The sequence below is a fragment of the Eutrema salsugineum genome, unplaced genomic scaffold (genome assembly GCF_000478725.1).
Source record: "Eutrema salsugineum unplaced genomic scaffold, Eutsalg1_0 scaffold_2, whole genome shotgun sequence".
In the NCBI taxonomy this organism is placed as follows: domain Eukaryota; kingdom Viridiplantae; phylum Streptophyta; class Magnoliopsida; order Brassicales; family Brassicaceae; genus Eutrema; species Eutrema salsugineum.
Window position 1 is genome coordinate 12,147,128 of NW_006256829.1, and position 25,526 is coordinate 12,172,653.

At 29.2% G+C, this 25,526-nt stretch overlaps 3 protein-coding genes across 3 annotated transcripts; all 3 read left to right on the forward strand.

Annotated features, from left to right (window-relative positions):
* The first annotated feature begins 5,473 nt into the window (after window positions 1–5,473).
* LOC18016424 lies at window positions 5,474–10,304 on the forward strand. The gene is made up of 13 exons (XM_006401704.2): window positions 5,474–5,849; window positions 6,770–6,980; window positions 7,080–7,115; window positions 7,196–7,292; window positions 7,376–7,418; window positions 7,497–7,597; window positions 7,699–7,763; window positions 7,843–8,336; window positions 8,412–9,197; window positions 9,293–9,428; window positions 9,523–9,591; window positions 9,681–9,815; window positions 9,899–10,304. The coding sequence occupies exons 1-13, from the start codon at window positions 5,635–5,637 to the stop codon at window positions 10,010–10,012; spliced, it is 2,502 nt and encodes an 833-aa protein (XP_006401767.1). The 5' UTR covers window positions 5,474–5,634; the 3' UTR covers window positions 10,013–10,304.
* Window positions 10,305–12,582: 2,278 nt separating this feature from the next.
* Window positions 12,583–14,941, forward strand: LOC18016425 (F-box protein At5g52880). Its single transcript, XM_006401705.2, has 6 exons — window positions 12,583–12,817; window positions 13,675–13,829; window positions 13,918–14,005; window positions 14,108–14,238; window positions 14,323–14,471; window positions 14,663–14,941. Exons 1-6 carry the CDS (start codon window positions 12,624–12,626, stop codon window positions 14,759–14,761), a joined length of 816 nt encoding a protein of 271 aa, XP_006401768.2. The 5' UTR covers window positions 12,583–12,623; the 3' UTR covers window positions 14,762–14,941.
* Window positions 14,942–17,796: 2,855 nt separating this feature from the next.
* Window positions 17,797–19,348, forward strand: LOC18016426 (probable membrane-associated kinase regulator 5). The gene is made up of 3 exons (XM_006401706.2): window positions 17,797–18,721; window positions 18,828–18,899; window positions 18,999–19,348. Exons 1-3 carry the CDS (start codon window positions 17,851–17,853, stop codon window positions 19,097–19,099), a joined length of 1,044 nt encoding a protein of 347 aa, XP_006401769.1. The 5' UTR covers window positions 17,797–17,850; the 3' UTR covers window positions 19,100–19,348.
* Window positions 19,349–25,526: the final 6,178 nt, after the last annotated feature.

Genomic DNA, 25,526 nt, shown 5'->3' on the forward strand with positions numbered 1-25,526 from the left:
GTTTTCAACAGCTTTTTGGCATGTGATCATATTTTAAGTTAAAGATCCACACACACATACACACAAAAACACACAAAATCTTAACTTTACATGCTAAAAAGGATACATAATATTTTAATACTGAATTCAAAAGAAACCACAATTGTTAACATAACTGAAAGCAATTCAAAGTGTGTATCCCACTTGTCACAACAGACAAATTGACATGAATTAGAAATAAGTAACATTGACCATACGATGTGTATCCCACTTGAACCCATTTTCTGAACCCGAAACAGGTTTTTTAAAATGGAAAATCACTTCAGCTAGCCTTACTATGTTTACTTCGTAAATCGTATCTTAAAATGTGTAATCATTTCTTACAGAAAATGTATTATACTAAAAAATGTCAGGGAAAACTATTAATACATAATATAGGTTTTTTCTCCTGTGGTACATTTGGTGGGATTTAAGTTTATATTTTAAAATCAGGAAACTTAGATGTGAATAATTGATTTTTTTTTTTTCACAATGTGAATAATTGATTGGTGCTTTAAATTAGAATAAAGCACGAAGAAACATGCCAATTGTCATCCAGGTCAAGGCTAGTTTTCTCGTAGGCCACAAATATAGTATTATATAGCATTATAATATTATATATTGTCATATGTGTTTTTTTATAAAGACGAATATATATTGTCATATACTCATATTAGTGTAAAGCATATAATACAGCACAAACAAAATCAATGGTTCTCAATATTTTCACCTAACTCGAACGAAATTCCTGACTAATTATTAATTAGAATTTTTAATAAAATTAAACTCTTCTTTTGAGAAAATTCTGGGGAAACCTATGCAACACTTTGTTCAGTTACTCTTCCAAAAGAACTAAAGTTGATATAACTCATTTTTTTCTACTATATGATAACATAGCTAGGAAATTTATGTAATATGATTTATAATTCGATATGGCCAATTAGGTAGATAACTATATTGTAAGAGTGTCATTAATTTAGTAAACGACTATGACTTTTTTTTTACAAAAAACCATAAAAAACTGTTTCTCCAATATGTGGATTGATATTATATTTTTATGTTATAATAAGTGTGAAGTTATGAACATATAGAATGCAACATAAATTTAATGGCTTTTACCCCCAAAAAAACAGAAAATTTAATGGTATTTACTGACGTGTTGGCTATCCAAAAAGACTAATTTATTAATGAAGACAAACAGTTTAAAAATACATTATAAGTATAAGTAACAAGATTTTTCATAGGTAACATCTAGTTAATCCTAATCGTATTTGGATTTGCTCGTTTATGTCCATGTAGAGACATTAAGTTAATAGTTGCAATTAATCCATATAGAAATTACCATAATCGGCAATCTTCAATATGCTACATAAATTGCTCCTACGATCTGATATATAAAGCTTACACCTCATGTGATTTGCTATGTGGCTTACACCTCATGTAATCTTGTAATGTATTATTTAGCTTACATCTTCTGCAAATCTACTATGTTGGTGTAAATATAGTTCGTTATGTAGAAAATTAATTTAGTGGCTCTTCCATTATTATTTTAGTGACCTAATTTAATAAAAGTTAGTAGTGATTTAGAGTAATTAACAATAATTTCGATATACCTAATTGTCTGTACGGAGAATTCGAGATGATGTAGCTAGATAAACATGAAACTCCACTATATTTATATATATATATATATATATATATAAAAATAGCTACTGCATATACATATTTTCTTGTTATGATGAAATGTGGTAATCATTGTTTATAAAAAAAAGTCGCATTTTGTTTACAATTACCAACAAACAGTTAACAGATGGGTAATTCAGCTGCATTAGAAAGAAGAAAAAGACATGTATGCGCAACTTGTTTCCATTAATTTGTTGGAACTTTTTTACCGGTATATTTAAATTTAAAATTTCAACCTAAAACTGCAAAATTCTAATCATATCAAATTAGTTATATATACATGGATAGTTGTGGCTTTTGTGTCTGGTAGACTAAGAACTTTTCTTAGCAGTTGATTACTTGATTATATGTGATATATGTAGTATTATGCGTAGAAGTGCAATGATTTGGCATCATTTTTATGCACTAATTAGTGCTGTAATTAGTCACAAGAATAAATAAATAAATAAAGCATATGAATTATTATATATATATATATATACTTTTTTTATTTGATTATCATATATATACTTTTTATTTGATTATTTAATTGTTTTATCGTTTAAAGCCGCCTCTAAAAGATGAAAATGGCGTGTAAAGCGATTCATTTTGTTAGTTGTTTTTGAAGGAAACAACAAAAAATGCAAAGTGGAATTAGCCCGCAATTAACCTTTTATTATAACTCAATCTCCATCCATGTGCTGCCTTCTAAAGCAACTACACACGAATATTCTATATTATACATATATATATACATGCATCTCTCTCTCTCTGCATGTAAAATATCTGTATTACTATTTTCGACGAGACGAGCATCATCGTTACCAGTGTTAAAAAATCGGTTTAGTCGGTGACTAGGCGGCCGCTAGACGGCTAGTCGGGGTTAACCGACCCGATTTTCATAAAATCAGTGAAGCAAATCCGATTTAGTAAAAAATCGGACCAAGTCGGAAAAAATCGAAAAAATCGGACCAAATCGGTAAAATCAGCCAAATCAACTAATTATTTTTATCTTTTTTTCAGTCAATTTTTACGGTTTTGGATAGTAAACCAACATCGGTTTACAGAAAAAAAAAGATTTGAAATGTGGATTAGGGTTAATAACTTAATATAATCATCCTCGTTCCTCCCCACTACTTCACATTCATAAACTACAAGAGGCGATCATTATTCTTTATTGCTGAACTCTACAAATTTGTTTAATCTTCTCTTTATCTATCTGTATATATTATATAACTATATTGTATTCTCTTAATTTGTCTTTTCATCTTTGTTTACTTTGTTTGTGCTCTGTTTCAAGTTTCAACTTTTAATTTTAACGATGAGCCTAGAAGAAATATTGATTCCGACGATGAAAATGATATAGCTATTGATTTTGGTCTTGAATTTGAGTCTGAAAATGAGTAGGTGGTTGATATGGATGTGTTTGAAGAATAAGTTAGATAGATTTCATTTTGCTTTACATCTCTAAAGTTTTTAGATTAAAACTTATTTTAGTTTGAAAAATTTGATGATTTTTAGTTTGATTTTTTTGTTGAACTTTATTTTATATTTTTTTTTATCAATTTTTTTTACTTTTTTATTCAAACATAAATTTTGATAAAATAATTTTTAAGAAAATAATTAAAACTTTTTTAAAAATATGATATATAGATAGAAAATTTATAAAAATTAATAAAAAATTTGCTAATGTCTAGACTCCGTATAGTCTCCGACTAATCCGCCTAGGCGCTAGTCTCCTATCACCCGCCTAGCCACCGCCTATTAAAAAAAGATGGTACGCGATTAGAAATGATGAGAAATAATATATGGTAATTTATAAGAGATAACAGTTTAATTAATGATAACTTACTAAATGAAAATATCATACAATTGTTAAAACAAAACAAATAAAATACAACTTGATAACTTTAAAATAATATGTCGATATCATGCCGCCTGATAAGCTACAGGTAGCAAGCAAACCATCCAAAATATCTCTCCCTACCAGAAAATTTGATTTTAGAGAGCGAAATAATAAGTCGTTCAGTAACTTGTGTCATTGGGACGGAAGATGAAATATTACTTATTCGTTAAATAAACTTTCACTGCTAATTTGAAACAATTTTCTGTTATATAATGATAATCTCTCAAAAAAAAAACTAAGTAGGAATGTTATTGTATTGGAAAAACACGTGTTTGGCTATAACTTTTACTTTTCAGTTACTACAAGGTAGACAAGAAAGAGTAAAGTTAAGCATGAAAAAGACTGCGTTTGCGTTCGAGACTAAGGAATCTAATTAATACGAAAAGGGACCTCTGAAATCACATGCCAATGAGATGATAGATTCTACAAAGAAAAAAGAATATTCAGAACCTCCAATTAAGCAAGAATTTCACATCTCAGTCAACAAAGAGGGGATAAAAGAGAGATACATATATAATACATAACATTCGAACACTAAATACTATCGAATTACATCTATTTTTGGATATTACACAGGTTAACTTATTTAGTAAAAGTAACTAGCTTAAATGGAAAAAAAAAAAATTGTTCCTAACCCAAATGACATTTTTATAAAATATTAAATTTTGGTAAAAACGTTTAAGAACTAGTAGTGTTTAGAACTGATATATTTTATTGAAAATGTGAATTTTAATTTTAATGTTCTTGTCATTCCCCTACACTTTCCATTTGATTTTGGAGATATCTAAGCTTTAGCTGCACGCAGAAATCTTCAAATCTAAATATGACAACACATAATTATCTTACATACAGAGATATTATATCACTAATTATGCAAGTAATCTTATCATTTTGACAAATCATACACTCCACGACTTGTGTGGTTTTTATTGTGCTACGTTGACTCTGCCATATTCGTAGAATCATTATTTTACTAGTTTTACATCTCTTTTCATATATTTTCGTTAACCCATGATATATAAACCATATTCTTCAAACTTCTTTTTCAACTATCTTGTACTTTATATCTTTTGCCAAAACGAAACAACCAGTAACAAATATAATAGAGATGAGAGATATATGTAAACTATATATGAAGAAGTACTTCATGTCTTAATTGAGACCATTCCCTTTCATTGAAAATTCTTCCAAAACTTGTGAGATGATTTTGATCGTTCACGCTTATTGAGACATGTGAATTGTGGTACAAATTAGCATATGTATGATTTACTTGCAAAGTCCTCACATGCATGACTTTGATAATTCACCACAGAACTATGGCTACATTGAACACTTTTCAAAAACTATTGCTACATTGTTCTCATGCTTGGACCACATAAATACACTATACCATGTCCATATTATGTAGTTTCAGTTCCAATAGAAACTAAACGAAAGATTTCAAGAAAAGGATTTTGAGTAATCGATAACCGGGAGAAGCAGGTCATCTGGTAAAACACTACCAAACTTTTATTCACTTTATGTTTTAAGAAAAGGGAAGACCGACCAAAAAGACCGATTTTGAAAGAGAGAAAAAAAAAGTTAAGAAAAGTACGTGAAAACTTAGAAAATCAAAGAATCCGGTTACCGGTTAAAAAAAATTCTTTAAATTTTTTAATTTTTTCCCACTGACAGAAAAAAACTTAACTAATTAAATAACAAGTAAATTTCTGTTTTTTAATATTTAAATATATTTCTCAGAAATGTTTCCATCTGAGTTTGCTTTTTCCCGGGAAAGGGTTAACGTCCATAAGACTAACCCAAACGTCGCTATAAATAGAGAGATCCCATCTTCTCCACACCCGTCAAACCCTTCTTCTTCTTCTTCTTCTTCTTCTCTATCCTCCACCTAAAATCTTATTTTACCCCCCAAGTAAAAGAAGATATTAATTTTGACACAAACAAAAAAATTCCATTTTTTTAATATTTCCGAGGAATGCTCGTTGAATCACTCCTAGATCGTGTGATTTAGAATCGAGGGTTTTGTTCTGATTTGTGATAAAAAAAAAATGGAGCAGAAGAGCGTATTGTTATCAGCTTTAGGGGTTGGTGTTGGATTAGGGATCGGGTTGGCTTCGGGTCAGAGTTTGGGTCGATGGGCAAACGGGTTGGGTTCCGTAGAAGATGGACTAACCGGAGAACAGATTGAACAAGAGTTGGTGAGACAGATTGTTGATGGCAGAGAGAGTACTGTCACCTTTGATGAGTTTCCGTATTTCTTAAGGTAACTAAAATAAAAACTCTTGTTACAAAAAAAAACTAAAATAAAAACTCCTCTGTTTCTCTTCGAAAAAAATAAAGCTCCTCTGTTTTTCTGTTCTTTGTGTGTTTTCAGATTTGATTATGATAATAATTTATTCATACTATGATGTGAATGAGCTAATCTTGAGCTCAATCAAGAAAATTTCAATGTTCTTTCAGATCTATGGATTTTTTAGATAAGAGTGTGATTGAAATTGTGACAACTTGGCAAGTTGAGTTGAATATAATTTACTTCTTCCAGCTGTCAAAAATATTGAATCTTTAGAGTGATTTTTAGTTTAATTTCTTTCAAATTTGTAAGGATTAGATTTACCATCTCTTTATTTTTTGTTTGGTGGTGAAAGGATCTTAGAATCTCTGGGTATCTAGATTCAGAGAATGTAGAGATGGGAAGTTCTATGAATTAAAAGTTTGCTTTTTCTTTTTCCCGAGAAAAAAATAGCTAGAAAGAGACGAAAGAAAATGATGGAAAGTGGGGTAGGTTAGTTGCACAAGAAGCATGTGGATGATTTGGCAAAATTGAGACAGTGAGAATAGAAAGATTCTTACATGTGATTCTACTAATTTTGTTAAAAACCCTTTTCATTATTTATTTTCTTTTATAATTATGCTTACCACTTATGATCTCACAATCTGGTACTCCATACTATTGAATCCAGTCTGTAATATACCAAGTTCTTGCATTTCTAAGAATGTGATGAAATTGAATACAACAGTATCAAAAATCAATTCTTCTATGATAAGATTCCGAACTGCATCTTCTATGTGAAAAATAAAAAACATGAACTTTTGATTCTAAATTATGCATTTGGCTGATATAAATGTCTACATTTTTTAACTTAATACTTAATCATGCCTTTGATTATTATTGTTTGATGGCAGCGAGAGAACTCGAGTATTATTGACAAGTGCAGCTTATGTTCATCTAAAAGAGTTTGATATCTCAAAGCACACTCGGAATCTTGCACCTGCAAGTAAAGCCATTCTACTCTCCGGACCTGCAGAATTCTATCAGCAAATGCTTGCAAAAGCTTTGTCTCATTACTTTGAATCAAAGCTTTTGCTTTTAGATATTACTGATTTCTCTATTAAGGTAAATATCAATTAATCAATCAATGCATATAGCTTTTTTTATAGTATTACTCACAATAAAACAGAATAGCTCATAGGCTTTCTCTATTATTGGGAACAGATACAAAGTAAATATGGATGCACCAAGAAGGAACCTGTAAGTTACTTCTAGTCCTATCTATGCTTTGTTATGCTATCAGAGTAATGACTCTGTTTTTTTATGCTCTCTTTATATAGTTTCAAAAGAGGTCTATTTCTGAGTTAACATTAGACAAAATGTCGAGTTTGATGGGTTCATTCTCTATGCTCTCTCAACGCGAAGTTGAACCAAGAGGTAAAAAAGAAACAAAACTCACTACTTTTTCTTTTTAGTACTTCATTGTTGAGCTAAAGAGTTAGATTTCTTGTAAATATTAGGGACATTGCGTCGACACACTAGTGGAAATGATCTTAAATCAAGGTTTGTCTCTGTTTCCTTGTGTTAGTTTTATCGGTCTTATTTGGTCTTTGTGAGCTCATTACTTCCTTTAAATTCCAGGAGTTTTGATAGCTCTAATCGTCCTCCAAGACACAAAAGAAATGCTTCTGCTGCTTCTGATATCAGTAGCATATCCTCCCGCTCTTCAAGTTCTGTTTCAGGTTTGGAAACTGATTATTATAATATATTCTTTTAACATATTGTATTCAGCTTCAGGTTCTTACTTCTCTCTGCTTCATATATGACTTTTAATGGCTTCTAGCTTCCAGCAAACGCAGCACAAATCTATGCTTCGATGAAAAACTTTTCCTGCAGTCACTTTACAAGGTAAAATGCTTAAACCTCTTCACTAGTATTCTACATTGTTACAATGGTTTTTTATCACAATTGTTGTCTTTTTCTGCAGGTTTTGGTCTCTGTCTCGGAAACAAATCCGCTAATAATATACCTAAGGGACGTTGGGAAGCTTCTTGAGTCAGAAAGATTCTACAAGTTGTTCCAGAGGCTGTTGAACAAGCTCTCTGGCCCAGTCTTGATTCTTGGCTCAAGAGTATTAGAACCAGAAGATGATTGCCAAGAGGTAGGGGAAGACATTTCCGCTCTGTTTCCTTACAACATCGAGATCAGACCACCGGAGGATGAATCTCAGCTCATGAGCTGGAAAAATCGATTAGAAGATGACATGAAGATGATTCAGTTTCAAGACAACAAGAACCACATCACAGAGGTTCTTGCTGCTAATGATATCCAATGCGATGACTTAGCTTCAATATGCCACGCAGATACAATGTGTTTGAGTAACCACATTGAGGAGATTGTGGTTTCTGCAATCTCTTATCATTTGATACACACCAAAGAACCGGAATACAGAAATGGAAAGCTTGTTATATCTTCCAAAAGGTAAGTATTAGAATCGGTTTCTTTATTCGCTGATTTTCCAGCTAATTAACTGATTTAATTATGATCTTCCAACAGCTTGTCACATGGACTAAGTATATTCCAAGAAGGAGGAAGCAGAACATTTGAAGACTCCTTGAAGCTAGACACAAACACAGACTATAAGCGAAAAGGAGGAGAAGTATGTTCAAAGAGCGAGTCAAAATCCGAATCATCTTCTCTTGAAAACAAAAACGACTTGGAGAAATCGCTCCCTTCAAACAAGAATGACAATGCATTGCCTCCAAAAGCACCTGAGGTTGTTCCTGATAATGAGTTTGAGAAGCGTATAAGACCAGAGGTTATACCAGCAAACGAGATTGGTGTGACATTTGCAGATATTGGTTCTTTAGACGAAACAAAAGACTCGCTTCAAGAACTTGTGATGCTTCCACTTAGAAGACCGGATCTCTTCAAAGGCGGTCTTCTCAAGCCATGTAGAGGAATCCTACTATTTGGTCCACCTGGCACTGGCAAAACAATGCTTGCAAAAGCAATTGCAAACGAAGCTGGAGCTAGCTTCATCAATGTCTCCATGTCTACAATAACTTCGAAATGGTTTGGAGAAGATGAGAAGAACGTGAGAGCTTTGTTTACTTTAGCAGCTAAAGTATCTCCAACGATTATATTTGTGGATGAAGTGGATAGTATGTTGGGGCAAAGGACTAGAGTTGGAGAGCATGAAGCTATGAGGAAGATCAAGAATGAGTTTATGACGCATTGGGATGGACTAATGACCAAACCTGGTGAAAGGATTCTTGTTCTTGCAGCGACTAACAGACCGTTTGACCTTGACGAAGCTATCATTAGGAGGTTTGAGCGAAGGTACTAAAGCAATTTTGGTAAAACTGCAAAAGCTCTAAACAGTCTTGTATGAAGGCTATTATTGTGACTGATTTAGTTTTGTGTTGGAATTACAGAATAATGGTGGCACTTCCTTCAATTGAGAGTAGGGAGAAGATCCTGAGAACTTTGTTGTCAAAAGAGAAAACAGAGAATCTTGATTTTCATGAGCTTGGACAGATGACAGAAGGCTACAGTGGAAGTGATCTCAAGGTTTTTTTGTTGTCTCTAACAAGAACTCAAAACTCTTTGTGTGAAAAATTTTGGTATTTGGAAACTGACTGTTTGTTAAACATTTGTGCAACAGAACTTATGCATTACAGCTGCGTATAGACCAGTTAGAGAGCTGATTCAACAAGAAAGACTGAAAGATCAGGTACAATACTTATTTAAGACCCTCTTTTACCCTCTTTGTCGAATCGAATTCTCTGCACATTTCTGAAACTTTCTTGGTGGTTAATTAAGGAGAGCAAGAAGAGAGAAGAAGCAGGAAAAAGCACGGAAGAAGCAAAGGAAGAAGAAAAAGAAGAAGCTTCTGAGGAGAGAGTCATTACTTTGAGACCTTTGAACATGGAAGACATGAGACAAGCTAAAAACCAGGTCTAACATCTTTTCTCATTTTGACAAGAAAAGACGAGGAAAAAAAAACCTAACTCTAAGATCTGTTGTTTGTGTTTTTGCAGGTAGCTGCGAGTTTTGCATCAGAAGGATCAGGAATGAATGAGCTGAAGCAATGGAACGACTTGTATGGAGAAGGAGGGTCAAGGAAAAAGGAACAGCTCACTTACTTCCTCTGAAAAATGAAAAACCCTACAAAATGTGAATGTATGTTTAGTTTCTTAGTGCACAAGATATCAAACAGACCCGTTTGGTATTTGGCACGCCAAAACAAAGAGTCTTCTTTTACTTGATAGGCTATTCTATTTTCAGATTACTTTTCTAGGTCCGTCTTCTTCTCTTTCATTTTTGGGCTTTTTTTTTAGTTTTTCTCAAACTGTGATTTTTTTTCCTATGTTCATATTTATGTCATTGTGAATGTGTAGTTAATGTATGTAGTAAACATATTTATATAAATATTTTCTTGGTTGGTCAATTGCTGGTAGATGTTGAGATTGTTTTTTTTTTATAAGAAATTGTATATAGTGAAATAGATGTTGAGATTTAGGAACTAGGAACTTCTAAATTTGTACACCTTTTAAATAGGGACTAATTAGACGAAAATTTTTCAGAATGTGCAGTGAATTAATTCTAGAAATTAATTTTTTAACTCGGAAATGTTAAACTGGAATTTGATTTAAGATTGTATTATTGTATATAACAAAGTTTCATTAGTTGTTTATTTTTTTTGTTACAAGTTTGTTGCTGTCAAAACAAAATGCAAAGGTCTCATTTAAAATTATGTATATTTTCTATTATTATTTGAGAAGGACACTTAAGAAAAAAGTATTTATATCATGTGTTATATTAACAATTTTGTCATGCTGATATCTCAATCTCAGAGACCTTCTCAAAGATTTTTTGAAATTAGACTTAACTTACTAGATTAATTACATCATATGCTATTAATATTAATTTGGTTAAAGATTAGTTTATATCAAATATATATTTAATATTCAAACATTTAATTTGTAAAAATATTCTCTCTCTCTTTCTATTTCTTATCAACATGTTTATAAAAATTTAATACATAATATTACTTATGTTACTAAACATTATTTTCTTATATCATCTTTCTTTAATCTTAATTTTATTAAAAATAATTATATTATCTATTTAATAATAATAATATTATCTAAATTTTTTTATTTATATTATAATTCACGTTTTTTATATCAAAGCAAAGTATCTTGATTTTAGATCGGTTAGATAGAACATATTAATCTAATTTAGTATTTTAATGTATAATTTTATTTATATATAAATATTACTAAAATTAATTAGAAAATCAATAATTATCTAACATTTATGCAATTATATTATAAAATAAATATGACTTTTGATCATTATTTATAATTGCATAATTATCATATATATTTACAATATCAGCTAACATTTTATAGTTGTATTTATATATATATATATATATATATATATTATATTTACATATTCGAATAAGGGTAATCAACTAGTTTTTGTTATAACACATGGATATAAAGTTATTCACCATTTAAGTTAGTTTTTTAAACAAATAACTAGATTCTAACCCCGTGCATCCGCACGAGAATATTTTTTATTGTTTAACGAATTTTGTAATATAATTTGGGTTTTTGAGTTTAGATATAATTATTTTTATAAATATATTTTTTAATAAGTGAAAATATTGATTTTTGTGTTTAGATATATTTTTATAGTATTAAAATTAATTATGATTATAAAAATATAATTTTAACCCGTCCGCTAATAATAATTCAAGATAAACTATTATAAAAACATAATTTTAACTTTTCCGTTTATATTACCGTATAATATAAATATTTGTTAAAAATTTGAGATGTATTAACAGTATTATTTAGCCTTATAGTTTTCTAAAATTTAATCAACGAAAAGAGTGTACAACTGGTTTTTCAAATCACATTATAGTGTACGCAATAATTTTTAATTTTTTATGTTTTGATTTTGTATGAAAAAAATATTTTTGATATACATATAAAATTCAAAATTAGTGATTTTAGTTACCAAAATATTTTTAACCCGGTTTTTTTTATATATTTTTAGTTCTATGAATTTTAAAAAATATATTTTTAATATTTAAATTATATATTTAAATTTTACCTATTATTTTATTATTAATTTGTAAATAAATCATAATCGTAAATATATTATATAAGCAACATAAATATCATATAATTTACATCATTATAAATATTTTATATTTCAAATATGACCATTATTTTTTATATGTGAATTATGTTTTATATTTTTGATAAAAATGTTTAATAGTATAGAAATTATTTAAATTAGAATCTTTAAATCAAATCTAAATTAATATCTGATTTATTATTTTTAATCAAATCAAATTAAATCTAAATTACCTATATTTAAGGAATTCTAAGAATATTTAAATTAATAACTAATTTTCGAAATTAAATATAAATAGTTATTAAAATTATTTTTAAATACTTAAAAAAAATTAGGAGTGTTTGGAAGCAAGGAATAAATGTGCTTCTGTTTTAATATAATAGATGTATTTTACAGCAAATTCAAAAACCAAAATTCTCGTAGTTATTTCCATAAATAGGAACCAATTTATTTAAGGTTTTCAAATGTAATTACGTACACAATATTTCCATAAATTGGAACCGATCTATACCATACCGATTCCGGTTTGATGACAATTTTAAAAAAGTAGCGAAAACACAGAATAAGCAGGAACACAAACAAAAACTCGGATAGATCAAACCTTAGACGATGTCTGATCCCAGAAAAATAATGAGAAGATACCAAAATCTAATGGTAGGAGAAGCTCTCTCGAATAATCATCATTACCCAGTTGCTTGCAATGAACTGAGCTCCATTTTAAATCTGGGTTACTCTCAATTACCCAAAAATCTCAAAGCTTTGATCTTTCGAGATACTCTCTCCGCTTTTCGCCTTCTTCCTGAGTAAGTTTTTCTATTAGAAATTCGAAATTCGAATTGGTTGTTTCTACATGATACTCATCTTGATTGATGGTATGTAGGATTTTACGAGGATTGAATCTATCGCTTCTGGGGGTTTATTTGATGTAATTATTTCTTACAAACTATGATTTGAGAAGATTAGGGATGTTGGCGGTTGAGATTTTGTTCAATTGTTGTAGCCTAACTTGTAGGGTTGGTAATCTAATTCTAATGGCTGCTTCATCATCCGCTTATGTAAATCCTGAAAACAAAATCGAAAAATTTAAATAGCAAAGTTGTGAACTTTCAACGAACCATGAAGCAGAGAACTTTGGCTAAAGTAGTAGTGGTTTCATCTTTGAATCGAATAGCTTTGATTCTTTGTGTTTGCATATATATAGTTTGCCACACAAAAAAAAAATGTTATTGTTAAAAAAAAGTAGAAAGTTGTTTTTTTTTTTTTTTTTTGCTGAACATTAGCAGATAATTTTAATCATCAAAGTTGGGAACTTTCTCAGATTATACCCAGGATGATGCAGAGGATTAAGTCTAATAGATTATGTGCTTGGCTGATTCTTCGCGTTTGAGTTTACATTTCGCTTTTGCTTTGTCAATTTGCGAAAGATTTTTTTTTTTGTTACAAAAGCTGGAGTGTTCTGTTTCATAATGTAAACGTAAAGGCAAGTTTTTTCGATTGGAACAATCAAACACTTTCTTTGACATGAGACTACTTGTCAAGACCACATTATTCTTATAGCACAAATCTCCTGGACTCTTGAATTATCTTGCAGCTTCATGGGAAATTATCTTCTCAAGTCTAATACTTTTCAGATTCTGTATCTTTTTTTTCTTTCAATTAGCATGAAGACATCAGCTGCTGTTTCAGCTGCTAACCTTCTCCTGAAGAGCGTGGAAGCCGTGCTCCCCAAACAGAAGAAGAACTTAGCCATTGTAGAATTCAAGAAGACAAAAGTAGCACTGAAGAGACGCAGTAAAAGCCACGAGGAAGATATAGGTATGTTTTCTAGTTAAGTTTTCTGCAAATCTCTTCTCTAATAGCCTCGAGATAATCCTTCACTACGTGCGAATCCATTTTTTTCCAGATTTACCTTCACTTCCACAAGATATTCTTATTCACATCTTCAGCTTCCTCGATGTATCGTCCTTACTTTCCTCATCTCAAGTGTCTCGGTACTACTTCCTCCTAATATATTTCCACATTGCAGAGTCTTTTGCTTAGGCTGTCTTCTTTCCCCTCTACATATCTGTTTTGTTTTGTCTCTTTTTGTGTAGCTCATGGAACCAAGCAACGTGTGAAGACTCTCTGTGGCGATTACAATATGACATTCACTTCAATCACAAAGCCTTGATTCGTATTCAGTCTGGTGTTAGCTGGAGAGAAGCCTTTAAGAACGCATATATCGGTAAGGGCTTTTTTTGTCCACTGTTTCATCTTCTCTCTTTCAAAAAAATCCGCTTTCTTTATGCAATCTGGCGTAACCTTGCAGGGGATAATTCATCAAAGGATTTAAGATCTGGTCGGGGATACTGTTGTTACTGTGACTCCGTTGTTTGGCACGAAAACTTGAGATGTCCGAACAAACAATGTCGGTTGAAATCAGACAACGAGCCACTCGAACTCATGTCAACTCGCCAGGTAAGCTTTTTCCTCTTTTTAAGAAATTTTTATGAAATGTTTCTCGGTGGTCTTTGTTACTTCGTTTTTGTCACGTTTTTTTTTGGTACTTGTCGAGCAAGTTATCTATCTGCTTTTGTTTCTTCACAAGTTGTTCACTATTTACTGGAGACAAATGAGTTCGTCTGATGAAAGTGAATGAATCTTCACAGGTTGCTAACTTTTTACTGGGGACAATGAGTTCGTCTGATGATGAAAGTGATCCAGACGATGAAGCCTCTCGTGGCCTATGGGCTTTTACGCTATACTAGTTTTGTAGCTTTACCAAAACATTTTACTATCTGTGTATATCTATAAACTTTGTTACTCACTCATATGCACATTCATATTCATAGTTAGGTACATATTTCAAATTCAATACAAAGAAAAGTAAACATCTCTTACTAGGCTTGCGAGTCCTTCATTAGCCTTGTTGGGTTGATGGGCCTAAATGGTGGAAAACAAAACAAACTGAAATAATTGGATAGTTTTTTTGTTTTGTTTATGGAGACGTTCTAATTGTAATAATATTCTGTTTCTCCATAAGAAGTCTCATGTTCCTTCTAGATCTCCAAGCTATTATGTTCTGATCGGTGATCACTCAAGAAACTATAGAACTCAAAGAAAACAATAATAACAACAAATCAAAAGGAACAACAGGAATATGTTAGTTTAGACTAGCAGTGAATTGTCGGTGGTAATTAGAAATGAAGAACTAGTGGTTTTAAAATATAAAAACGCATATAGAAAAAAAGAAAAAGAAACATAAAGAATTCAAATTTATATGTTTTACAAGAATGAGGAACTTGAGTAAGCTCATTGGTAAATAAATGTAAGTCTACGTAACGTTCATTATGTACATCTATTATTATAAATAACCTAATGATAGTCGTGGAAACCACTAAGGTTTTATCTTTAATGAAGGCATGCAGCACAGTGTACATTTTTAAGTTAATATTGAATTATATCTTCAACGTTTCTTTTATGTTATTAATTTTCTTTTCATTATCACCTTTTTAGACCCCAAAACATAAAATTTCCGTTCAATACCTAATAAACAATAATATTAGATGTGATGATGCAAACACACATTCCATGACGATTCCGTGGATTTAGTTATCAATAGGCATATCTTTTGGATTATTCTATGAGTCATTTTTAGGTATAAGCACTTTTAGTCGGTATAGCTCAACGCTATCCTTTGAATCCTTTTCTTCTCTTTTCACCAACTATTATATAGTTTAAGTGTTTAACTACAGCCAAACATAAACTAAAATCTAAAAACAAGTGCGTTTAATTATACTAACAAAAAACAACCTAATGGAACGAACGGAACTGCATTCTTTTAGTTTGTCGGTTATACATTTCCAGTTTGCTGCATTGAAAACAACAAAACCAGAACAAGTGTAGAGTCTTAAATTGAATCAAAATACAGAAAAGCAAAGCTGATAAAGTTCTTTTTAAAAAAACGTATGAAAACATAGTTAGGCTAATCAATAACTTATTAATAGTTTAAAACGAATGTTTTGATTCTCACTTGTATTAAAGCTAAAAACAAAGTGTTAAAACAAAACAAAAGTTTATAAAGCAAACTGTTCTTCAAACTTTAAAGTGAAAGAAGGTCGAAATTTTTGAAATTCACGAAAGAAACAGCTTTTCAAGTCAAAGCTTTTGAGGTTAAAACCTTTGGGGTCTACATAATATAAACACATACACAACTTATTTTTCAAAGTAGAGACAAAAGGAAAATTGAACTATGTAATGGGCCAAATATACTTTTGTCATGGAAAGAACACGAGCGTAACTTTAAGCACAAAACTCAGAACGTGAGAGAGCTGAACTCTTCTTCTTTTTCTGTGGAGTAAATGTATATTTTTGTCATTCTAATTTATTTATTTATTTCCGTGTTCTTCGTTTTTTTTTTTTTTTTTTTTTGCTATCTTAGATATAAGTTCGTTGGGGGACCTGTTGATACTCTAAAACAATGATATTTGAAACATGTTATTATGTTTTATAACTATTGTTATCGTTAATTTGAGGGTTTTTACAATAATACTCAAAAGATTGATGAAGCTATTGACAACTCTTGCATGATATTATATTATCATATTATAATTGCATAATACGATAAATATTATTGAATAATCAAGAAGTTTCTGTTCTCATTAGTTTTATGTAGCTTTTTGATAGTATCATGTATTCATGTTAGATATTTTTTTAAAAAAAGTTCAGCTTACATGATACATATAATTAGAGCATTTCTTGATGAGAAACTTAATCAATGAAATAAGAAAAACTAAGTCGTTGGAAAGGGATTTAGTAATGGTATTGGTTCTAATTTTCTTAGCTTGAATCTTCTAAGACTAATAGCACAGTTGGAGCAAGGAAAGAGTATAACTATCAAAGACATTTATAATAGGTATCTCTTAACTGAATTAATTACCGAACTGAATCGAATTATATTATAAACAGAATCGACCAAAATTTGATGCAAACTACATGAATCGATAATTGGAAGAAAAAAAAAGACATTTCGATACGTATCAATATGAAACTTTACTTATTTAATCCAAAACCAAAATGAACTTGAGAATCGAACCAATAATTTTCGAATCGAGTCTATATAAAATCCAAAAATACTTGATGACGATGACCACTATATTTTACCTTTGTCTTTACACATATTGTGTTTTTTTTCTTTTTTGGTGTAAGCATGATACAGTATTTGGTAATATTGTGGTTAACCAAGTTTTTCAATATTTTTACGCTCTTCGTGTTTGATTCAGTTTCTTTTTCTGTCCAGATATGATTTGTTATCGTTTGAGATGTAAAAAATTGTTATTTTACATGAACAACAAAAATTAAAGCACTTTAGCTACCACCATATGTGTTATCGCATGTAATGATAAATAAATGAAGACAATAGATGAAACAAATGTTCATCTGTGCAATGGAAAAAAAAAAGTAAAGGAAAAGTAAAAAAGAAAAGGAAAAAGATTAAAAAAAAAAGATAAAAAGAAAGAAGGAAAGGAGCGGTAATATCATAAAGTACAAAGAAAGCTCAAACAAAATATAAAAAACAAACAATAATCTTTTTTTTTCTCTTTCTTTTTTTATCAAAATCCTTTTCTTTCTCAAATGGCATTTTCATTCTACTTTTTTCTTCTTTTACAAAATTAAAAAAAAAAAAAATCAAAAAGATTAAACCCATTTCGAAAAGCTCACCTTCTCTTTCTTCTTCCTTTTATATAAAACCTTCCTTGCCTATTCCCGTTGACAAATCCAAGCTCTTACTCTCTCTCTCTCTCTCTCTATATCTCTCTCTATATCTCTAAATCTCCATCTCTCTCTCTCTCTCTAAATGGAAGCACTTAGCTTTATGAAATTCTGGCTAACCAACGCCAACGGCAATAAACCCCGCCGTGAAATCAGAATCTCAGAATCCGCCGTCGAATCTACTACCGCATTTGGAGAAACCGAAACCGAAGTAGATCTCTGCGGCGGCGAAGGAGATGATTCCTTCTTCGAGCTCGAGATCTCTCTCTCCGACTTCTCCTTAAAGGAAAACAAAACCCCTGAAGAGAGAGAAGAAAAACAGACAACGACTTTCTCTGGAGTCTCCAAGAGCAAAGTCCTCCCTTTCGTCGAAATCGCTTCCAAACCTCAATCTCCGATCACTCTCTTCAAATCCGGTCAAAAGTTTCGTGCTTTCTCCTTCAAGAAGTCAAAACCCGTCGAAACTGAAAAGTCAACGACGTCTGAGAAGAGAGAAAACACCAGCAGAAGCCTCAACGTAAGGTTCAGAATCGAAGACGAAACAACAACAAGCTTCAGAAAAACGGCGAGCATTGCGAGGTCACAAATTAAAGACGACGCGACGTTGGACGGCTCTGTTTCCCCTGTTTTTGTTTCATCTTCTTCTTCTTCTTCTTCCTCCTCGAAGAGATTCTTTGATCTAATAAAGCCTCTATACACTAAAACAACGAAGAAACAGAGCACCAACAGTGTATCTACATCTCCGGCGTCTTCACCGGCGGCGAGAGAGAAACAGAGGAGTAATATCCCGTCGGGGATTCGGAGCGTGAGGAGGCAGCTTGGGAAGAGCCGGTCGGCGTCTGCGGCGGTCGGAGGTTTGTCTCCGGCGAAGAGATTCGACGAGTCTTTACAAGTGCAACAAGATGGGATTCAAAGTGCGATTCTCCATTGCAAGAAATCGTTTCATGGTTCGAGAGGTACGCAAAAAAAAAAGAAAAAAAAAAAGAGATTCTTTCTCTGTGTTTTGATAGACTTGATTTGGGTTTTTGTCATGAATTTTAATTGATTTCTCTTTGATTACAGAATTGTCTATGTTATCGCGATCTACTAGTGAATCTTCTTCACAAGAGAAACTCAGTACTTCGTCCTCTGAAGGTAAATCATAAATTCTGTTTTAACTGATTTTATTTTGTCTTAAGAAGATTATGTACAAAATGCTAATTAAAAATCTGTATATGATTTTTTTTTTTGTAGATTCGTATTTATTTTCAAGAATTGGAAGCGATACAATGTCGGAGAAATCAATCGATAGCCTGACTTCAATCAAGGAACAGAGGGAGAAGATTAGCGATTAGGTTTTATATTGGAGAAGAAAAAGAAAAGAAAAATTAGGTGGCAGAAGTTTTAGTTAAAATCAAAAAAAAAAAAAAGTTAGTTTAAAATGACGATGATGATGACAAAACAGAGAAATCTTGTTGCAGGATCAGCATAGTCTCTGATTAATTAAGAGTCTTGTTTTCGCCTTTGTATAGTGATGGATCATTATGTGATTCCTGACACCTAGAAAATTGAAGGAAAAAAAATTCATAGTAAATGTATATTTATTACATATCTGTGTCGTCTTCGTTTGTCACACAGTTTACAAAATATGTCTCGTATCTAGTATATAAAAGTTGAGTTGTGTTTCACTGACACCTCAACATTTATTATTTTAACATATCAAATTTTAAAAATAATTTATAATTTATTTTATTGATTTATAATTTGTTTAAAAAACACCAAAATCCTAAATCATTAAATACAATACAAAAAACTCTTAGGAACAATAAACTTTTTATCTTCTTTTATTTTTGTTTGGTTAAAATTCTTCTCCTTTGATTATAGTGAAAGAGAATATACCATTACTTCTTCTTATTCTATTGATTATTGATGAAGATAGTCTAACAAAAAATCAAATGTAATTTGAGAAAACAAAAAAAATCAACTGCATAATCTCTGAAAAAAGCTTAATCAATATCAGGAAGTCAACAACATAAAATTATGGAACTAAAGGTGAATGATCATCTCTTTGTTTATAGCCTGCATTTGGATTACAAATCTTTTTAGTTTGTTTGTTGCCTTCAGATTTTAAATCTTGACAAATTTTTGTTCTGCTGTAATCAAGCTTATTTGTATGCTCAAAAGTCCAAATAATATCTCTTTAAAAGGAGTCAAGGAGATGATTACAAAATATTTAAAGAAAAAAAATATATTTTTAGTTGTAATGACTAATGATGACTAAGGAATTTTTGTTTTGTAAAAATTCGTATTTCTCTCATGCAACAAATTATTGGGAAGTAATTGTAAAATTTACCAATACGTTTCTCTTATGCATTAAACTTCGCAATTTTAGACGTAAAAACTAAAATTTGTAACCAAATGAAGGGACTGATAAATCTTATTAACTTTAAAAATTAGAAATAATACAACTAAAATCATGGAAGTAAGTAACTATTTTGGAAACAAATTTAAATAAAATAAAAATCCCATAACTATAGAGATTGGATTTTTAAATTATTTTTTCGTATTCTATAGTCTTTTTCAGACAAATTTCATAATTGTAAGATTTGGATTTTTAATTTGTTTTCAATTTTTATATGTTTCTTTGCATAAAGTTGTAGATTTGGGTTTATATGCCAATTTTCTGTACCAAAGTTTTCTACTTCTACATAAAACATCCCAAAAAGTAAAAGAGATGTTAAGAGGATGAAATTATGTGACCAAAGGCTCGATAATCTTTTCAAGCATGCAAGTGTTCTTAAGATTTAGCATATGGAACTATAGAACCATAAGACGTCACTTTGAAAAAATTTGGGCTGATAGTTTTTAAATTCGCTTTAGTTAACGAATATTAAAGTTAGTGATTAAATTCAAGTGAAAGATTTAGCATAGAAGACTATCTCCAACGTGAGATCTATAGTGATTTCATACTAAAAACTTGGTGAAGAAAAGTGGTCATGGTTTAATACAATTTGGGATATCATAGTTAGAACTCCATTATATTCATTTTTGATTTCAGAAGAGTTTGTGAAAGAGTTTACCAATTAAAATAGGAAAATCCGAATAAATTTATCTATTTATTTATAGGATATGCCTCTTGAGTTTATAACCATAAGATGATATTTTATACTTAGTATTTGTTGGATTATCAGCTCTAGATTTTGTTTAGTATAATATGTGTTTGATTAGCTTCTTTGAAGATAAAATAATAGCTACAAATAAACTAATAAAAAATTATTATTAAAAGAACTAAATAACAACTTTTTTTTAGATGTATATGATAACCTCAAAAAGCATATTCTGAATTGAGTTTATTTCAAATTACAAAAAATCTTAAAAAACATAAAAAAATATATAAAAAAACTCCGTGCATTTGCACGGGTAAATATCTAATTTAAAGAAAAAATTCACTCAGTGATGACCCCAAAAAATCTCTTGGTAACACTTTTATACTACAAATAAAAGGTGTTGCTTTGAGCTTTTGATTATTTGGCAACAAAAGAAATGTATAGAGATCGAAACTGAATAATGCGTTCAGTATGTTTTTGAGGCCTAATTCATTAAAAAATTAAACGTTGTTAATGTATAAGATTATGTGTTTGGGCGTAATTAACTATGGTAATATATAAATAGATTACTGAAAATTTCCTCACTTGAGCATTTGGAAGTGACTTGACAGTAACTGGTCCATTATTTTCTCACTTTCTCTCCTTTTCCTTCTACTTTTTCACTTTCCAAGAAAATATACATGAAACCTACCTGACAGTACTAATTCATCCCTATATTTATCTGTGTATATCTATCAAATACTCCTACTCATTATTCACATTAATCTCATATTTGAATGTACTGTTCAAAATTTTTTTGTCACCTACATCTTCGAAATAAATATTAAATCAGGATTAAGCAGCGGTTAATATAACCATATTTTTGCTCCATTTGAAAGTTTCAGATTTTTGGGCGGCAACAAATTGGCTTTACCAACAAACATACAAAAATTGGTTAATGGGCAACCACGAAGAATGTTTTCGTATGTTTTTATCAGTTTATTATGTTTGCCTGTGCTAACTACATATAAATTATTGAGATAGACTTTGAGTGCAGAGTCAACTGATTATTGTTTGTTAATTTGTATTAGAAAATGCATTTCTTTCTTGACTAGAATTATATATTTTTGGTTTTGGATTGATTACATGTGTTAACAAACGACCATAACGAGTGACATATTTTTAAAAAAATTATTGTTTAAGGATATTAGAAAGATCTTGCAAGTGAGAGTTTCGGATCCCACCACAACAACCGACCAAAGTCACCTAACCAGGTCCAAACACTAACTTTAGAAAGTCGAAAAATCAGACGACATAAAAAAAAAGTTGAAAAATCATAATATTTATTTCTTCAAACGTAAACAAGGGAGTATAGCCAGTTTAATGAGTGTAAAAACAGAAAGTGAGTCGACAAAAAAATTTCTATGTTTTACAATGTGTCTATTTGCATTTTTTAAAGTTCTATATAATATAAAAAGGTATTCGTAAGCTGGATAAACCGAACACTTAGCTTAAAAAAATTTACAGAAAACTTAGTCTAAGAGTTTTATGAAAAAACTAGACAGAGCCGTGCTTAGATTTATAGAGGCTTTAGACAAAATTTAAACATGTGGCCTTTATTATAAAAATAACACTTTTAGAAAAAATTATAACAATGAATTAAAACATACAAAAATAATGATAATAAGAAATAGATAATATATAAATTCTAAATTACAATTATTCTCATTTTTCCTAAAAAAGCATTTATCAAATTCACATATTTAAAATTTGTAATCAATTTTCTTTATTGATATGATAACCAAGCTGTTTAATTTATCTTCTAACAATAAAAATGTTTAAGATTATGAACTTTTTCAAACAAATAAGCTAAATACATGTATTAAACTATACTAGGAGAGAACCCGCGCATATATGCGCGGATCTTGTTTTAATTTACATTTTAAATAATATATTTTTATAATTTGTATTGAATTTTATGTTTATAATCAATGTTTGTGTTTAAAATATTATATTTTCTTCATTTTTTTCTTGATGATATATTATTTGTAATCTCTTTTACACCTAATTGTGCTAAATAGTATAATTTTTCTTATAAGATAATAAGGAATTAAAAAACTACTATTTTAATTTTTGTATAAAAACGTAATCGTTCATTTAAAAATATACGTTGAATATCAGAGATAAATATTTATTTGTTATTCGATTCTCATATTTTTCATTCTTGTAAATCTTACTAATGTAATATTTGTTAACTTTCTTAATTTTATATTTTGAATTTTTTGGTTATATATATTATTGATTTCAACTTTTTTTAATTAAAAAGCATGTATGATATTTTTATGTAGACGCCCTTCTTTTTACTATTATTTTTAATAACTTTTTAATCATGTATTTAATATTCTTTGTGTTTTATAATTTTATTAGTTGGAGTTTTATAAAAGATTATTTTAAACTTTAAACTTATTAAGTTTTAATACTTTTTTACTTGCATTAAAATTTTAATTATATTTTTAATTTGAAAATGAAGTTTAAATCACTTAAAAAAGAAAATAGAATGGTGCATTTAAAAAGTTTTGTATTATATAATATTTATAAATTTTGTATATTGAAAATAAATTTGAATTCATTGTAATATATATATATTAATGTTTATTTATATGTTTTTAATGTATTTATTTTAAATTTAATTAATTATTTATTTATTAATATTTTAAATTGACATATGTCAGTCTCTCTATTGCTGATGTGTCACTCAGCTGGAGAGAGTTGATTGTCTTTTATATATAAGATATGTAAACCTATTTTTGAAATAAATGTGGTCTTATAATTTTGTTAACTTTGATGTGGCCTTAAACCATTGCCTAATTTTTTATACCTAAGGCACGGTTCTGAGGCTAGAAACCAACCATTTTACGTTAACAAATTCCTAAACTGGTAACATAATCCGGCATGAGAAAAAAAAACACAAATACCATAAATTGATTTTAAATAGGAAATCAGAAATTTAAGAGCCAAAACGCCAAACAGCCATAACTAAAGATAACTTTTTTGAAGAAAATCCCAAACATACACAATCTGATTGACACACTGTGTTTACTTGCTGAACATTTTATTATCTTAAGATACTTTAAAAATATGTTTCAAGTCTGTTATTAAAATTACTAAATTTATAATCCGCGCGTTACACAGATTTTTATTTTTAAACAATTACTTCATTATATTTGTCTTTTTTATATTTTTGATTTTATTAGACTTATTTTTTATCTTTATATTATCATAATTTGTTATTTTCATTTTTTGTCTTTTTCTTATCTACAACATTTTTGTCCTCGTATTTTCTGAAATTTTTTTTCATTGTTTTGTGTTCTTTTTTTTTTCTTTATCTTTCTTTTTCTTCATCTTCTCTTTCATCTTTTTCGACTTCTACTTCTTTCTTTTTTTGTAAACAACCTCAATATCTAAAACGGTTCAACTTCTTCTTTTTTTGGTTTTTCTTCATCATTTTTTATTTATTTTGTTTCGTATCTTATTTTTATTCATCTCGTATATGTATTCTTCTTCTTTTATTTTGTCTTCATCTATGGTTTTTTTTATATTTTGATTTTTTCATTTTTCTTATTCTTTTTATTATTTTTCATCAGCTATGATTTTCATTTTTATCATCATCTTTTTCTTTAACTATGATTTTTTTTTTTAATTTTTCTAATTTTTACTTTTCTTCTTCTTAATAAAAAATAACAATTATAAACAATATATGAATTAATTAAGTCATTAATTTTAGTACTAATATTTTTCTTTTATTATTAAATAAAATAATACTATTTTAAATGTGTGAATTAATTAAATCATTAATTTTAGTTTTTTGTATACTGATGTGGACACCCTAGATGAAGAGAAAACTCTGCCATTATATAATAGATTTGACTTTAAGACAAATTTTAGATTAAAAGCTAAATAATTATAGAAACAAAGCTATTGATCAACATAATGATATTTACAAGAGAATTAAACACTTGTTATACCTTCTAAACTTTTTATTTTTTGATAATTAATTGTATGGTCTCCGTTACTTTTCTGTGATTGAAAGTTGAAACTTATTTCTGCAGTTTCACTTGTTTTGGATAAAATTTATGTCAATATTTTTATTAAAAATAAGCTATAATATTCAAGTAATTTTTAAAATAACTTACCTATGTAAAATCACTTTGAGATTTATTGGTAAACATTAATCACCAAAAAAAAAATTCAAGTACTTTCAAAGTTTTGTAATAAAAACAAATTTCATTAAAATTTATAGATTATTGTTAGGGTTTTACTTTTCTTAAATATCTATATACTATTAAAAAAGAAGGGTGTTTTGTGTCCAAACAGAATTTTTACTTGGTTTTCTACTATTCTGTTTTTGGATAACTATTAATTTGAATTTACCAAATAAATTAATTTAGTGTAATATTAATAAAATCATATATTTTTAATTTATATTTTAATATAAATCCGAAAATTTAGTTTTTAATTTAGATTTGTTATAGATTTTCTTAAATATAGGTTATATTATCAAAAATTATAAAAAATTATTATTATATCTTTACAAAAATAATAATCTAGATCTTAATTTAGATTTAATTTAATTATTAAAATTTAAATAATATTTTTAATGACAGAGATAAAAATGATATATTATTGTATATTTTTA